This window comes from Arachis hypogaea, chromosome 7 (assembly GCF_003086295.3).
Source record: "Arachis hypogaea cultivar Tifrunner chromosome 7, arahy.Tifrunner.gnm2.J5K5, whole genome shotgun sequence".
NCBI lineage: Eukaryota > Viridiplantae > Streptophyta > Magnoliopsida > Fabales > Fabaceae > Arachis > Arachis hypogaea.
In genome coordinates, this window is record NC_092042.1 from 54580647 (window position 1) to 54598679 (window position 18033).

An 18033-nucleotide genomic window follows, 5' to 3' on the forward strand; every position below is an offset into this window, starting at 1 on the left:
CTGTTGGTTGAGTAGTTGGAATAATAAGAAAGTATAAGAGGAGTAAGGACTTAAAGGTTTTTAATTATTAAGAAAAAATATGATACTTGGAGGATATCCAACAATCCTAGTTCGACCATGAATCTTATCCCTGACGCCTGGATAATATATCGCACCAATTGTGTTTATGCCCAGGGTACGATGCTGTGCTCTTCGGAGTCGATAATCCACTCCTAAGTCTTCTTTAGGAGGGTCAGGTAGTCGATCAGCAAGGCCAAAAAGGGCAGTGGAAAAAGAAGAGAATTTAAACATTTTCATGAAATTTTTTTCTGGACAAAAGCATCTCGAGCTAAAGGTTTAAAATAATGGTCAAGACATTTATGAAAATGTGCTTCTTTTTTTTTTTTCATACCTTTGATGCCTCGATAAAAACATACCTTACGTTCCTGAAATGCCATTTTACCTTATAATATTTCTCAAAGGCAATGATTTCATGGATATGCTCACCTTTGGTTTTCTTCGACGCAACAATAGTCTGTGCAGAAGGAAAAATCAAATTAGAGAGAGCTTGATCAGTTGAGGGACAATGAGAATTATAATAGTTTGACCACCATTCGTGAAAGTCAGGGGTTGAGAAGAAGCAGAATTTTATGTCATATCTCTAGTACTAAGAAGTTACTTTTTGGTGATTCAAATCCAAAATTTGGTCAAATTCTTTCAAGTATGACACTTCATAGTGAACTATTTAGGCCCCAATTTCTAGTGAAATAGGGGAAGGTAATGCTTGTGTAAGACCGAATTGCCTCGACGCATATTGAGGAGAATAAGTAACGAGTTTCTTTTTAAGGGCCATGGTCGATTCACAAGGAAGCCCTACAGGGAGGATTTGTGGAGTCAGGGTTTTCGACCACAGTTCATTAAAAGCCTCTTGATTTTCAGGTTTGAGAACTTGTTAAAGAATGAAGGTATCCCACGTTACTTTTTCAACAGGCCAAAGGATTGGGATGGTAGCAAAAATCATCGTTGCATTTATGATAAGAAAAATTTTAATGAAATGACAAAAGCATCGACGGATGACATGCCTTTTGGTTTTGACCAAGAAAAAGAAGACAATCAAATATCTTCAAGTGGAGTTTTGGAAAATTCAGAATGAGTAGTAAATTGAGGTTCAAACACAGACTTCAGCCGTAAGTTAAGAATCCAAAGTGGACCAAATAGGTTGATCGACAATTCTCTGCATCAAATTTTGCTAACTACCAAGGAAAGAGTTTCATACAGTTGACCAAGATAAGAGAGGAAAGATTGATGTATTTCTTGTGATGAAGCATGATAGCTAATGAAAGGTAATTGCTTTTTTGGATTTGAATTGATTTGGGGCAGAAAACAAAAGCATTAAGCCATAAGAACAGGAAAGCGACATGCTCATTATCGGTAATAGGGTTCCCCTGGAACCCATGTTATTCTGGATAAAACCCGACATAGAAGTCGAATCAAAATTGATATCAAAGACGTCATCAGAGCATAAAAAGACGGCACATCTGCCTCGATGAAATTGAAAATTTTATTACTTTAATCTGTTACTATCATCGCCGAAACATGAATGACAAATACTAGTGGTTTGGTTTGAGCAAATCTTTAGTTTTGTCCGAGAGAATTAACGGCGAAACAGCATAGAAATGATGGGCGAGAGACTGGCCAATGAGAGTCAGAAGATTTTTCGGGTCGGGTCATATTAGCACACAGTTGGATTGGACTTGTTGCATCCATTCGGGCAATACTCATATGAAAAAAGATTGGACTTGTATAGACTAATTTTTTTACATAGAAACCTATATTTTATAGGTTACAATATTATGATTTAGAAAATTAGTTCTTTTCTTAGTAATTTAATTAATTGTAATAATATAATATGAGAAATTAGTAAATTTATAAAATAATTTTATTAATTATGATAATATGATATGAGAAATTAATAATTTTTAGATTAATTTTATTAATTATAGTGATATGTCATAAAATTAATGGAGGAAAAAAACTTTATGATTATATATCAATCTCAATCACAATAAATAAGATGAATCGATTGAGCAACTAACAAATTTAATGGGTAAATGTTATTTTCTATTTATGAAAAAATGAGGTAACATGCATGCGTATATTAATATAGGAAGAATATATACTCACAGCTTTAAAATCTTCAAGAATATTCGATTATATTATCTTTCAAGCCAAAAAATCTATCATTTAATTTATTTTCATTAAATATTTATATTAATTTAATTAGATGAGTGTTTTAATAAAAAGAAAGATTATTATTATTATTATTATTATTATTATTATTATTATTATTATTATTATTATTATTATTATTATTATTATTGTTGTTGTTGAATAATAACGATAATTATTATTATTAATATTAAATTGGTTATTAATATATATATATATATATATATATATATATATATATATATTGTTGTTTTTACAATCGTGCAATAATATTTCCTTTCATTTGTTAACTGATTAAACTTGGTTATTTATATTAAATATATTTAATAATTACTAAAAATTAATCATATAATTATCATTATTAATAAACAATTATTAATAATCAATTTATATTTCTCTAAAATATAATTTTCTATCTTATTATTATTATTATTATTATTATTATTATTATTATTATTATTATTATTATTATTATTATTATTATTATATAGGTCACCATTAAGATAATAACTTGTCACTAATAAAATTTTAGAATAATGAATAAAAAATAGAATTATATCAATATAATTAAAATCAATATAATTAAAATAGTTAAAAATATTTTTGATTGATAATTAGGTTAATAATGTATTAATTATTAATTTTATATAATTATAATAGAGATATTTTTTAAATTAGTATAATTATGAATTATTCATAAAATGTTAAGTATAATATTGTTATATAATTATAATTAAGATAATTTTCTGAAATAAATTTAAAAGCAATTAGTATAATTATAATAAAGAAATTATCTTAAATTAGTATAATTATGTATCATTCATTACATACTAATTATAATATAATTATATCAATTAAAGATCATTTTTAAAAATAAATTTAAAAGAGAGAAATAGTGCAATCATTTTGGAAGGAAAATAAGTTCACGAAAAAGTGATACCTCACTTTTATTAGTTGGGGGAAAACCCAGTATTAGTATATTAAATAGAAATAGATTGGTATAAACTATAATAAATTATATAACATTTAAAAAGAAAATAATGAATAAGAAGAAAATAAAAATAAATAGAATAGATAGAAGACTACAATAAAATAAATTTAATGTGAGAGTTTTTTTTGGTACATTTCATATCACATCCGTTTCAATAATAATAATAATAAATAAAAATACGTCAACTTGATATCTAAGAAAAAAATGATGAGATAAAATCATAATACAGTTCTAAAGTAAAAGTTTAAATTAGAACATAATATCATTACACAACACATATTGAAAGTAATTTCACACTACAATATACCACAAATAGGTAAATGACTTAAATTTAAATACGAAACATTTTTTATTTATGCATACATGATAACACCATGGTCTATAAATACTTCATAGATAACATATTTTATATAGCTCCCAATGATGAGCACGAAAGTTGGAGAGTGTGGTAGTTTGTGTCCACGATAGTTGTCTTTTTGCAACGACGCCTTGTAGGAAAAAAAAAAAGAATTGTTGTAAAAGTTATCAAATGAAAGAGTAATTGGTAAACGAATGATATTTTCTTCTAGCATATATGGTCTTTTATAGTGATAAAATAAAAATGGAAGGAATTAAATTTTTTATTTTTATATTAGGAATAGAATTTGATATTTATCCTAATAAAATTATTATTATTATCAATATAAATGGGTTAACAACTTGTCACTAATAAAATTATTGGATAATGAATAAGAATTAGAAGGATATGAATATAATTAAAATATTTAAAAATATTTTGATTGATAATTAGTTTAATGATGCATTAAATATTGATTTTATATAATTATAATAAAGATATTTTCTTAAATTAGTATAATTATACATTATTCATTAAAATAATTAAAAATATTTTTGATTAATAATTGATAAGTAGTTTAATAATGCATTAAATATTGATTTTATATAATTAAAATAAAGATATTTTTTAAATTAGTATAATTATGCATTATTCATTAAATGCATTTATTTTTGAGGGAAAATGGGTTCACGAGAAGGTGACACCTCACTTTCATTAGTCGGGAAAAAACTCAATTTTAGTATATTAAGTAGATATATATAATTAGTTATTTTGTTATATTAATTTTATTAATTATGGTTAAATGACATAGAAAATAATTTAATTAATTATAATAGTAAGATATTATATGAAATTAGTAATTTTTTAGAATAATTTTATAGATTATAATAATATGATTTAGAAAATAAGTTTTTTTTAATTATTATATTAGTAAATTCCAAGGATCAAATGATAGGATGGACATATATTAAGGAGAAAAAAAAATATAAAAAATCTTAAACCATAAATCATAAAGCTTAACCTTACACCATAAATCTTAAATCCTAATATTTAAATTAGTAATTTTTAGTGTAACTTGATTAATTATAATATATATATATATTAAAAGTGATTTTATTATATTGATTATAGTTAAATGATCTGAAGAATAATTTTATTAATTATATAATAAGATGTTATGTGAAATTAATAATTTTTTATAATAATTTTATAGGTTATAGTAATATAATTTAAAAAATTAGAATTTTTTTATTAATTTTATTAAATTGATAGGTGTTATCACTGATTTGGGGAATAAATCGAAAATAATAAAAGGACTTTGCTAGGTAGACAATGATTTTTGTGAATAATGTGAACAATAGATTCTAAAATTGGCCCAATAAAATAAAAACATACTATACCCCAAATTAGAATAACTTGATTAATTTTATATATATATATATATATATAGTGATTTCGTTATATTAATTTTAATTTATTAATTACAGTTAAATGATACGTAGAATAATTATATTCATTATATTACGTGAAATTAGTAATTTTTAAAATAATTTTATGGGTCACAATAATTTGATTTAGGAAATTAGTTCTTTTTTATTAATTATAGTAATATAATATGAGAAAATAGTAAAATTTTAAAGTAATTTTGTTAATCATGATAATATAATATGGAAAATTAATATGTAGTAAATTCTAAGGTTCAAAAAAAATGGATGTATATCAAAGATAAGAAGAAAAAAAATAAACTCTAAACCCTAAACTCTAAATTATAAATCCTAAATAATTAATAAAATATTAATTTTTTATAACATCTTAATTAATAAAAATATTATTTTTTATAACATCTTACTGTGATTAATACTCTAAACAATTAATAATTTTTCATGACATATTACTATAATTAATACAAGTAATCTAACATAATTATTAATTTTTCATTAATAAAATTACTCAAAACAATAATTAATTTCTTAAATTATGTTACTATAATTTATAAAATTATTCTAAAAAATTATTAATTTCACATGACATTTTATTATAATTAATAAAATTATTCTCTATATCATTTAACTATAATAAATAAAATTAGTCTAAAAAAAGCTAATTTTCCAAAGTATATTACTATAGTTAATAAAATAAATATAACAAATAGAATCTGCCCATTTGCTACGAGAAGGGTGGGAAGCATTTTGGCTGGCTTTCATTGTGATGGCCCACCACATTCTCCCTTATTTGGTGATATTCGTCAAAGAGTTGAATCACGCAACGCATTTTATGGTTATCACTAGAATTGCTTTGGAATTTTGAACTCTAGAGTTAGCAGTGATTTGAAATTGAAACCATATCTGTATATATTTTGGTCGTTGTGATGCTAGAATAGTAATCTGAATCTGAAATCTTGTTTGATTTGAGGTATTGAGATTTTTAGGGATTTTAAGAAATTGGAGTAATATTGATTGTATTGAGCATTCTTCTGAACGGGGGATGCTATAAGCAAGCTTCCCCTCCAAGGTGTGGTGGTGGATCAAGGAATACTAGTCCTATCGGTTGCGCCAGCTCGAGGAACGCTAGTACTTCGAGGCAGAAGGTTGTTAAGACGAAACCATGGTGTGTGGGTAGTGGACTTTGGGCGCGTCGGAGAAGACGATGCCGAAGCCACCATGTCTGAGTGGGGAGGAGAAGGAGTTGGTAGCGCAACGAAGGAGCCAATAGGAGAGGTAGTGAAAAGGTTTGAGTCGTTGGCTGTGGAGATAATAAAAGGGGCGGCTTGCAACGGCGCACGAAGAAGAGGAAGAGAAACAGGAGGAGGAGGGAGACGACGGTAATAGTTAACTAATGATCCAACTAATTTTAATAACTAAACTAAATATATTCATTTAAAAAATTAATAAATAATCCCTCTATTTTCTAAGTAATTGCAAACAAGACTCCACTAAAACGAACATTTTTATTTTGCGCCTACCTAGTTAATTAGTGCGCTACACAACTTTTTGGCGTTTCGGTGCACAAACATATTAAGCGTACCGAATCCGTACCCTACTTCTTGTATCTTTTAAGTTGAGCGTTGTAAATAAAACAATATACCACTTATAATATATATTTACCTTTTTCATTTTTTATTAATCACTTTAATACCAAAAATAAACAATAAAAATATAAAATATATATAAAACTAATAAATATGATTTTTTATATAAAAAAAGAACCCTTTAAGTTCAACTGAACAATAATATTATAGTGCCTTTCCTTATTGAATCTAACTTCTTTTCAGGTAATCAAAGAAAGTTAAAATTAACTACTCTTTTCCTTTACCTAATGACATCTTATGAATATAAAATTGCTTACGCCACACGGCCACAGCGTCAACAACAGGGTGTAATTGGCAGGAAGCTATGACCGAAAGTCGAAACCTACGTTTGAGTATAAAAAGAACGGTGTCTGTCTACTGCTGATAAATAAGTAAAGGATACTATACAAAGCCCGAGTAAGAACAAGGACCGGAAGGGGGAGTTGTTAGAATCTACATTACATAACTATAGACAACGGAAACATTTCCTCGACTTCCAAAGCAAACAGGCTGATTATGAATACTCAAACCAAATAGATATCACAAACACTTCCAAATTAGTTTACTTTCGATAACATCGTCTCCGTGTTTGTTTGGTAGCTAGCAGGATCAGAAAAGCAAGGTCTCTAAGACCTCCATTATAGATCTCTACTGCATTTTATGCCATATATATACTATTATCACTCCTATGACCTTCGCCGACGTTTAGTCTCCACCTGAAAACCAAGCAAAAAGTTAACGCTAAAATAGTATAGTATTTTACTTCGTCAGCAAATTAACAAAATTAAAGAAAGAATAGATATCAACTGTCTCAAAGTTAAGGCACACGAATATATTTAAGTGCTGAACAACAATCTCAGACTATCCTCCAACAGTAATACCTTTGTATCTGAGTGTCTTGAAGTAGAGTGAGAATTTTGCAACTTTTTTTGACCTTCAGCAGAGCAACTTTCACAAAAGAAGTGGTCAAGTCGCTTAGCTTCCTCCACAGTCATGTCTATGCAAGCAGGGTGAAACCTGAATAAAGAATATTATGCTGAATAAACAAATTCTCAACATTCACAAAGCAAGCCTTCAGCTAGTTTCATTATGAATGACAACAGAAATATGCATAAAATTGAAGGAGAACAAAATTTATGAACTCTACAATTAATAATAATCATTGTAAATTATAAATTGATTGTTTCATTAACTCATTCCTCATAAGGTGTTCAACATTTTAATAAGTTGGGCTAGCCAAGTGAGTCAGGTTCATCATTTATCCCAGAAGCTTTTGGATCATCTTCCCAGAAACCTCGAATCTTCTCCATCCTTATATTTCAGTTAGAAAAAATATTTTTGTGGGACCTCAAACTAAGCCACAAATTTCATAAGCAGATTAAAGCCCAACTCCAAGAATAAATGCAAAGGTGCGAAGAACATTAAAATACAATAATAAAATATGAAATTTCTTAGATAATGTAGTGTAATAACTATAATATTTACATGAGATAGTAATCATAATGAAGAAAGAAGTATGAAATAAATAACACACCTCTATAGGTGAATAAATGTCATGGCAAATTAAGAACCTTTATTCAATTCTTACTTTCTTAGCAATTCCTCGTATAGTATTTAATTTCAATTCAATAAGCTATTATATCAGGGTGCCATTTTATATTTGATCATTTCAAATGGATTTGCGAATTTGCAGATTTACCTTCCTAAATCCACAAATTTGACATAAAAAGGCACGGGCGCTGTGTACACATGTTAAGTTTCGATTCCTGTACCTAGGCTTGCTGTGATGTCTATAAAGCTGAATAACACACTAGCCAAACTTATTGCTTTTGTGTCCATCTGGAATTTACTCATAAGACATGAATGATCACAAGTATGCATATTCAATGAAATTATTCTATGGAGGATAACTCCCACATGTCCATATTCTACCCAGAGAAGTTACACGACATATGAATGCATGTGCAGACAAGTGGAAGCAGAGTAAAGAAAGCTAGGTGGGGTTATGAGTGTTAAATGACACCGCATAGTCAGAAGCAGAAAATTCAACAATGAAACAAGCAAACACCAAATCGTTGGTACATAGAAGAGTCAAACACACCAGCTGCTACTTATGAATGTATCATCTTCAAAGAGTACCAAATTAGCAATGGCAAGAATAGTCTAAGTTAACTGGAGATTCTTACACAAGGAAAAACAATGCCAGTATGGTAAAGGCTGACATAAATAACTGGTTTTCCTCACATGAATTCAGATGAAAAGAGGTAAAACATTCTTAAAAAACTGAAATTTAAAATGAATTCCATCAGGAAGATGCAAATATCTACAGAACTGGACATACTAGAATCAAGAAATCAACCAGGTAATGAAACTAAAAGCAAATAGTAAAGAAGATGAAGGCTAAATATAACTCCTTCGCATATATTCAACTTACCAATCACTGCAGCCCTCACACTGGACCATTAGGTCATCAGGGTTGTAGGGCATCTCACATTTACAATACCTGCAAAAATAGAAAATAAAATAAAAAAATAAAACAATGAACATCCTGTTAGCCTAATTCCAAATAAGGTCACACAGCTACTTGATTCAAACAATTCTTCAAACGAACAAGCAAATAAATACTTAATGACATAAACAAAGCTTAACAATTTCTTCCAAAATAGGCTTATAATTCAAATAAGCACTAGACAAGTAGAATAACCAAGTGTGACCAATGCAATGACTAAGAGAATCCCAAAATGGCCATTAATCAAAACAAGTCTGAATTAAGTACTCGTGGAAAGCAACTAAATAAAACAGAGTGAAACTCAATTCCAACACAGAATTCGACTTAAAAAGTAGATATTTCGCAATTATCATATCAGCGACTTGAAAAGAAAAGGATCATTATTTCAGCTTTTAGGCTATGACAATAATAACAATAATATTGAGAAGAACAAGTAGGGATGAACTAACACAGCAACTCTGTCAGGATTGAAGGCGCCGGTGGAGGAATTGTACTCGAAACGACAGAAGAAATCGTCGTTTCCAACAGCATCGAGCTTGGTGTAGCTCTTGAAGCTGTGGACCGTACACTTGGCTTCGATGGTGTCGGCGCTCTGAACGTCGAAGTGATCGGAGAGGAAGACCTCCTTGGAGCCATGGAACTGGCGGCGGCCGCCGATTGACTCCTCCGGGCGGTAGTACCAGCGCACGTGCACCTTCACGTTGGCGCCTCGCGAGTCAGCTTCGATCCGCTCGATCCTCGCCACGTACGACGGTTTCGACGGATCGGAGGGTCGCATGAGCACGCAATCCCCGGCTGACAACAGTACAAACAACGAATTAGAATCACATAGAGATTCAGGTCAACTGAAAATGAAAAGCATGAATCGGAAACTGAAGTTAGCGAAGAAAATTTTAGCGTTTTCTCGGGAAAGAAGAGAAGGTACCTCTAAAGGTTTTGTTAATATGTTTGACTGTGTATGAGTCTAGGGTTCGGCGTGGAGCCTTGGGTTTAGCCATGGAAAGGGTACAAACAAAGAGAAAGGAAAGGAGAGAGGTAAAAAAATAAAAATAGAAACGAAAATTACAGAAAAACCGGGTAAGGTATTTCTATGGTGTGGATTTTGTTTATTGAGGTGAATGTTTCGGTGGTTGGGCGGACACGGTGGAAGGGTACGCCGATAGCGTTATCAACGTCTTCTGTTTTGGTGTCGTGTGGTGTGGCGTGGAGCGGAATTGAACCAACAATTTCGAGTGGGAGCGGAACATTGACGACGACGTGAGGGCAGTTTGGTAATTACAAATTAGAGTCCACGTGGCGCTTGGGAGCGTCGATCTTTCTTGTTTAGTTCAAGCATGCTGCCCATTCCCTCTTTCCAGATACGCTTAACTGGCTTAAGTCTTAACTAGTTCCAGTTTCACACTTCCATCTTCTCTCTGGATTCTTCGTTATCATGTTCCATCGCTTAAGCAAACTAACGCATTCATTGTTCTATCGATCTACCGTGCAGCTCTCCATTAATAGAATAATATTGCAATAAATGTCTACCGTACCTTCCATGTCTAGCGAGTGATGGTAATAAGCAGGTCTGATATAAAAAATATTACTATTGATAATAACAACATACATACGCTTTAAAATAGGTTGAAGTCTTGGCGAGAGATTCAGAGTGTGCAATTTCATTTCTTGTCATAGGCTTATGCATATATACATAAGGATAAGGATTATTATATATACTCAAAAAATTACAAAAATTTTATTTGATTTGTTCTCTACTGATGTTACTGTACAGTTAATGTAAAGGATGTTGATAGATAGATAGATAGATAGATAGGAGAGTGATGTGATGATAATGGAGGTATTGGAGGGGGCAAAATTCATATTCTAGGGATTGACATAAGGTGTCGTTAATTGAGTGCAACTTGGTGCCCTTCTACATGGATAATAAGGAGGAAGGTTGAGGTGTGTTTGTGAATGCTTCTTCCTTTTCTTTGCATCAGGATGCTCTGGCTTCTTCAAATCCTCCACTGAATGAACATCTGCAATGCATGTAAATGATCTCGATTTACCCGAGTAATACCTTGACAATCCTCTCTTCCTGCAAATTCATCACAATACTCTCATTACACGCAAGTTACGTTTGCATCAATTATTGAATAAACAAATTCAAACATGCAAATCTATTTAATACTTTTGTGGAAAATTGGTTCCAAGTGAACCCATGTTGAATATCAATGTGTCCATTTCTTGATCCATTTAGCAGAGAAAGATTGACACAATAAATTCTGGGATTCTCTAAACAGTTAATCATGCATATAGGAACTAGTGCTGTGTATGGTCTATATAGACTTACAGAGACAAGATTAAGACCACGTTATTGTCTAGACTTCCTCTCAATCATTCACCATGCAACTATTTTCGGCTCCTCCCGTTAATTCCTTATTTTAATGAATTACTGCCACCTTCCATAGCCGCCAAAAGACAAATTAAAAAAGAAAGGGGAAGAATAGGAAGCCTATACAACCGTCCGTTTTTTAGATCAACATTCAAATTGAAAAAGTTATTTGGACGATGCTCGTAGCCAATCGCAAGCCTTTACTAACAACAATTTGTATTTTTTTTAGCTTCATTGTATGTTTGTTATAAAAATATGCAAAAACAAAAGTGTAACCAATATAAGTTTCCTTTTTCTGTTTTCAAGTAAAAGATAACAGACTTATTTTTAAAATTGTTCAAAACTAAAAACAAACTTATCTTATAAACAAACTTTGTATCAATAAATAGATTTAGCCTTAGGAGAGCCAACACGGCCAATGTTACCCGCAATTTTATACGTTGAGAAATTGGTTAATAATTAAATTTGTCTCTAAAAGATTATCTATTTTTTAAATTAGTCATTAAATAATTTTTTTAGTTATATTAGTCCATAAAATATAAAACATAAGTCAAATTGGTCTTTGTATGAGTTAGATGATGATGTATCACTATCAGTGCCACATGGTATGATGATATAATGGGTTAATGACATATGTCACAACATAATTGGTTGACGTGTCAGGTCAGTGACACCTAACACCTCACATGTCACTTAACATGTAAAAAAGTTATTTATAATAAAAATAGTTCATCCCTAAAATTTTAAAAATTAGTCAAATTAGTCCTTATATAATTTTTTTACTTTTTTTATAATATTAAATTTAAAATATTTTTTGATAGTATTAATTTTAATATTATTTTTTAGACCTTGATAAACAAAATTTTCTTTACATAAAATAATAAAAATAATTAAATTATTATAAAGTTATTTTGTTATTTGTATTTTAAAATTTTTTATTTTTAAATTATAATTTTTATAGTGAAATTTTTTTATTTAAATTAATTTATCAAATTATTGTTGATTATATATTTAAAAAATTAATATTTTAAATTTTACTAAATAATATAGTAGTTATTTTAAAATTTAAATCTTTTAAATTTTAAGAATTATAATTTTTATTATTGTTTAATTTATATGGTAGAACTCAATAATTGAAATGTGGGATCACTTATTGAATCTTAATATTTTAATATAATTTTTTAAAATAATTACTAGGGTAAAAAACGTGTTTAAGCCATGGGAGTGAAAATTTTACGGAAATCAGCCAAACTGAATTCATAGACACCATTCAACCAGAAGCAAATTATTATATAATTCGAATCTAATTGTCTCGAATTAAAATCCCATGTAGTTCGAAGTGAGTTAATTCGAATTACATGCATGCATGAGAATCAAGTAGTTCGAAACAACTTGTTTCGAATTAGAATAATGTAATTCGAAGTAAGTTAATTCGAATTACTAAGATAGGCTGAACGTGCACATAATTCGAAACATATTGCTTCGAATTAGTAAGGAATTGTAATTCGAATTCAATTGATTCGAATTATATATATATAGTGCGAATGTAGTTTATTCGAATTACAATGAACCGGAGCTGTATATATATGATGTGAACTCACGTTGCTCTCAACAAAGAGGTGAGATGGCTAGTGAGGATACTTTTCTAGTGCTGGTACATCACAGAGGGTCGATTAAGAGGAAAACTCGGTCCGGCGTGAAGTTCACTAATAAGGATCCCCTATGTATTATGGTGAGGCCAACAACCACCTACGATGCTCTCGTTAGCTCTGTGTTGGAGAAGCTTAGTCTGGAAGGAGTTAAAAGGGTTAAGAAGTTTTTCTATCGCATCCCAACCACGGTGCTCCATGATACCGTGAAGTATGATTGTTTCACGATCGGGAGTGATGAGGACTTGCAGGTTATGTTTCTTTGTCGTAGGCAGTTTCCCGAGGTAAGGACATCAGAGTTGTTGACAAAGTTGGTTGATGTGGTATCTAGCTCGGGTGGTTCGAACCGGAATGTGAATACTATAGCCACGGTTGCCGGCTCGAGCTCGAGACCTGCGGTTGCTTCATCCTCCGTTCCTGTGTATGAGCCACCGATGCAGCCTGTTGCCTCCCCTTCGTTTGCCGTTGATCTGAGCGGCAATGTTGGAGACGAGGTTCGATATGGGGAACATCTTCCCATCGAAGTGCATTGTCCTACACCGGCTGGTGTTGGTGAGGGTTTGTTTGATGATCCAGATGACGATGATGTCGAGCCGGATATGATCGCTGATGACAGCGGCGATGATCTTGGAACTACTAATCCGAGAAGGGCTACAGGTGGATCTAGTTCTGGCACACAGCAGTACCCACCCCATTTTTCATCGTTGGACCTGGATGCCATGAGGCAGGACGAAAATCCTGTGCAAGCCTCTAGATTTGGCGCTAGAGATACGGAAGGGTCTGCCGGTATGACGGAGTTCCAGGTTGGCCAACAATTTCAGGATAAAGACGAGGCGCTGTTGAGTGTGAAGACTTACAGCATCCGCCGAGGGGTCCAGTACAAGGTCGTTGAGTCTGACTACCGTAGATATGTGGGAAAGTGTTCTGAGTTTGGGAATGGGTGCACATGGTTGATTCGGTTGAGTCTCCGACAGCGGAAGGGCATCTGGGACTACCATGTGATAGCGACATTCATTATGCCAATGGTTAGGGCTGATGCCGCCGTCAACATCAAGGTACTTCAAAATGCCACGGCCGCACACTTTGGGTTCAGGCCTACGTACAGGAGGGTATGGATGGCGAAGCAGAAGGCCGTTGCCGTCATCTATGGGGACTGGGATGAGTCGTACAACGAGCTCCCTCGGTGGGTGTTAGGAGTTCAGCTGACGATGCCTGGCACTGTAGCAGTCCTCAAGACTTGCCCTGTTCGAGTTGGGGCATAGCATGACGAGTCTCAGGCTTATTTTCATAGGCTGTTCTGGTCTTTCTCCCTTGTATCGAGGCATTCCGTCATTGCAAACCGTTGGTGAGTGTTGATGGCACCCATCTATATGGCAAGTATGGGGGAACGTTGCTAGTCGCGATTGCACAGGACGGAAACTCCAACATATTCCCCGTGGCATTTGCACTAGTTGAGGGTGAGAATGCTGAGTCATGGTCTTTCTTTCTTTCCCACCTCCGTGAGCACGTGACACCTCAGCCGGGTCTGTTAGTTATTTCAGATAGGCATAACGGCATCAAGGCAGCGCTCGAGGCTCCCGATGGGGGATGGCTACCTCCGGCTGCATACCGGGCGTTCTGCATTCGACACGTTGCAGCGAATTTCGCCCTGATCTTCAAGGGAAAAGATGCCTGGAGGCTTCTTGTTAACGCCGCATATGCGAAGACCGAAGTGGAGTTCGACTACTGGTTTGACATTTTGCGCTCTGAGAATCCGGCAATGTGTGACTGGGCGAACCGAATTGAGTATTCGTTGTGGACATAGTATTGTGATGAGGGTCAGAGATTCGGGCACATGACGACCAATATTTCTGAGTGTGTCAATTCAATCTTGAAGGGGGTAAGGAACCTCCCTGTTTGCTCGCTGGTGAAGGCCACATACGGAAGGCTGGCTGAGCTATTTGTCCGTAAGGGTAGGGAGGCCGAGGATCAGATGGGTACTGGACAACAATTCAGTCAATACCTAGTAAAGTGTATCGAGGCCAACCTGAAGACAGCCAGGTGCTTCACGGTGACTGTTTATGACAGGGATAACTCGGAGTACACCGTGGCAGAGACGACTCCGACAGGTTCATTCTCACTTGGTACGTACAGGGTCTCACTAGGGTCTAAGACTTGTGATTGCGGATACTTCCAAGCACTTCATTTCCCGTGTCCTCACGCACTGGCATGCTGTGCTTATTCACGTCTTACTTGGCAGCCTTACGTCCACCAGGTCTATCGCCTTAGTTTTGTTTTCGGTGTCTATCAGATGGGATTTACACCTCCCATTCCGGAGGGTTTCTGGCCACCTTATGTCGGACTTACCGTTATACCGGATCCGAACACGAGGCGTGCGAAGGAGGGTCGTCCAAGGTCCACACGCATTCGCACCAACATGGATGATGCAGATCCGAACCGGCCAAAGAGATGTGGCCTATGCAGGCAGCCAGGACACACTCGTCGGAGTTGTCCGCAAGCCGGACGACCCATCGGGACAGCTGGGAATTAATAGGAGCGTTGGTTTGTCTGTTTTTATTTCTTTTAGTATCAGCACATTTATTTTATTTCAGTTAGCAACCATTGTTCTTCGTGGAACTAAGTTGTGTTTTATAAGTGATGAAAGTTGTAATTCGTACCACATATGTATGTTGATTGTCTTTTTAATTATGGAGTTAAGTTACTAAAACAAACTACACTATCTGATGGGATGACTGATAATACATAACATAACATCAAAGTAACTGCTCGATGAACAAATACATTAAGGAAACCATAGATAACACTGATAACCAACAAAGAAGGTACATAATATAAACATAACAACACGACATACACCACTATCCCTAAATCATCTAAAGAGGTGCGACCCCATGCCACAACGGCGTGGCACCCGTGTCCTGTAACCCCTACATATAAGTGGCTCCTCATCCTCAATCGAGTCATCGTCGTCCTCTGGAACTGGTTGTGTCGGGGTCTTGGGCGGGACATGCACGGGTCTGGATGATGACGGGCCGGCAACTGAATGTGACCCCAGAGTCTGAGCCGATGCTGGCGTCCCACCCAGGGCAAAAGTATGCGGAGGAGGCACCGTGGCAGGCTCGTTCAGATCTACATCTAGCGGTGCCTGTGTCCCTGTCGTGTGAACCCGTCCTCGTGCAGCCTCATCCTCCTGCATGATGGTCCGGATATCCTCAAGGAAATGCGGTCCACCGAACTCGGCCACAATGCCATCACTAGCAAGGAAGTCTGGAAACGTCGAGCCCGGACTCACCCAAGGAGTACTCTCCTGAAGGGTCTGATTGTCACCGGGAACACCGACGAAATAATCTCCAAGCGATCCACCCCCAAGCCCAGCGTCAGTGTGACTCGTGGGATCTCCCATACCAGATCCATAGCACTCACCATCATGCCCCCCTGATGGGGCCTATCAACCCCCGCAACATCACCTCCTCCAGCTGCACCCCCCCAAGCTGATGGGCACCCTCTCTAGCAGCAGCCCCCCTCCTCTTACCTCCACGACCACGTCGTCTCCCGCCACCCCGAACTGCGTCCTCGACGTCATCTATAGCATGATCCACTCAATTCCACTCACGCTGGCTACGACGTGTCCCGACTCGTGCTCTCCTCTCAATACAACGTCTGTCAGGAACATCGTCGACTCGGTCCGTATCTGGAACTCGGCCTGCACCCCTCTGCGTCGCCTCATCCGGAATAGGAATACCTCTCGGATCCCCCAATAACATCTCCGGCGACAGGAACCTCTTTCTGTGCTGATGCCACCATGTCAAGAAATCATGCGAGGGACCGGGGTCGGCCACGATGTCAAACTGTAAAATGTGCTCCGCACGCTCCCCAACTGTAGCCACCCATCTCCTCAAGCCGAGCAACATAGGTTTCGAATTATATAAAAATTAGTTCTGGTGGATTGAGGTATCGAAGTTTGATTTGGCTGATTTGGGTTAAAGTGAGCTCCCCTTGGCTCATTTGGGTTTTTTACCCTAATTACTATATTTATTTAGCGAGATCTAAAAGATTAAAACTAGTTATATACTAAAAGTTTCAATATTTTGAATTTTACTAAATAAATATAGTAGTTATTTTATATGTTTTAATCTTTTAGATCTCACTAAATAAATATAGTAGTTATTTTTAAAAAAATTATATTAAAATATTAAGATTCAATAAATTATCTCACAAATCGGTTTTTCAATTATTAAAATTTATTGTTTTTGGTCAGCTATCAACTCAATTTATTTAGTCTAGTTTTTTATAATACAGTAATTTAACAATATATTTTATTTTATAATTTTAAATATTAATGATTAAATAATAGGAAAAAACAATAAATTCAAATGTTCCTCTGGCATTCCTCAATTTTGTCTTTTGTCCATTAAGTTGGCCAAAATCCAACAAAAATCACTCATATATCATGCATGTGAATCGCTTTTTTCATTAGCGTATTTCCTCCTCATTATCATTTTTTTATTGTTGTTATATGTTGTTGCATTTTTTTATTTTTTTTCTTTTTCTCCTTCTCCTCTCACAACAAAAAAAAAAATTATGTCACCAGTGGCGAAGACACGTACATGGAAAAGGGGTAATGGTCCCTCCCAAACTTCTAATTTTTTAGTTTAACTTTTTTTTAATTATTAATTTTTTCTCTTCTTAACTTATATTTTTTATGTTCGCCCTCCCAAAAAATTTTTTAACTCCACCCCTGTATGTCACCCCGTATCTTGTCACGTTGCAAAAACGTGGACAAAGGAAGTTAATAGCCACACTTTTATAAAGGTGGCGATTTATTAAAAATTTAGCTGCTTTTTTTTTACCACGCCATGCTTTAAAAGCATGATCGAAAAGAGTCGATAATCATAATT

At 34.1% G+C, this 18033-nt stretch overlaps 2 protein-coding genes across 3 annotated transcripts; one reads left to right on the forward strand and one right to left on the reverse strand.

Annotated features, from left to right (window-relative positions):
- Nucleotides 1-6951: 6951 nt before the first annotated feature.
- On the reverse strand, nt 6952-10789 carry LOC112703116 (chromatin remodeling protein SHL). 2 transcript variants are annotated; one of them, XR_011864037.1, is made up of 5 exons: nt 10038-10640; nt 9562-9907; nt 8303-9106; nt 7485-7620; nt 6952-7319 (listed from the first exon to the last, which is right to left on the reverse strand). XR_011864037.1 is itself a non-coding variant. In XM_025754435.3 (5 exons), exons 1-5 carry the CDS (start codon nt 10108-10110, stop codon nt 7290-7292), a joined length of 654 nt encoding a protein of 217 aa, XP_025610220.1. In that variant the 5' UTR covers nt 10111-10789; the 3' UTR covers nt 6952-7289. The 2 variants fall into 2 exon arrangements, 1 of the variants encoding a protein (XP_025610220.1); XM_025754435.3 differs by having other exon boundaries at nt 9038-9106; nt 10038-10789.
- Nucleotides 10790-14969: 4180 nt separating this feature from the next.
- LOC114924255 (uncharacterized) lies at nt 14970-15665 on the forward strand. Its single transcript, XM_029288171.1, has one exon. The coding sequence runs from the start codon at nt 14970-14972 to the stop codon at nt 15663-15665; it is 696 nt and encodes a 231-aa protein (XP_029144004.1).
- Nucleotides 15666-18033: the final 2368 nt, after the last annotated feature.

What these genes read in the sequence shown, in the direction of transcription:
- LOC112703116 (XM_025754435.3), bottom strand. Translation starts at nt 10,110, where the DNA reads ATGGCTAAACCCAAGGCTCCACGCCGAACCCTAGACTCATACACAGTC. An exon ending in AATCCTGACAGAGTTGCTGT is followed by an intron (nt 9,107 to 9,561) that starts GTTAGTTCATCC and finishes CTATTTTTGCAG; the next exon opens with GTATTGTAAATGTGAGATGC. An exon ending in TGTGAGGGCTGCAGTGATTG is followed by an intron (nt 7,621 to 9,037) that starts GTAAGTTGAATA and finishes TTCTTTATTCAG; the next exon opens with GTTTCACCCTGCTTGCATAG.
- LOC114924255 (XM_029288171.1), top strand. Translation starts at nt 14,970, where the DNA reads ATGACGACCAATATTTCTGAGTGTGTCAATTCAATCTTGAAGGGGGTA.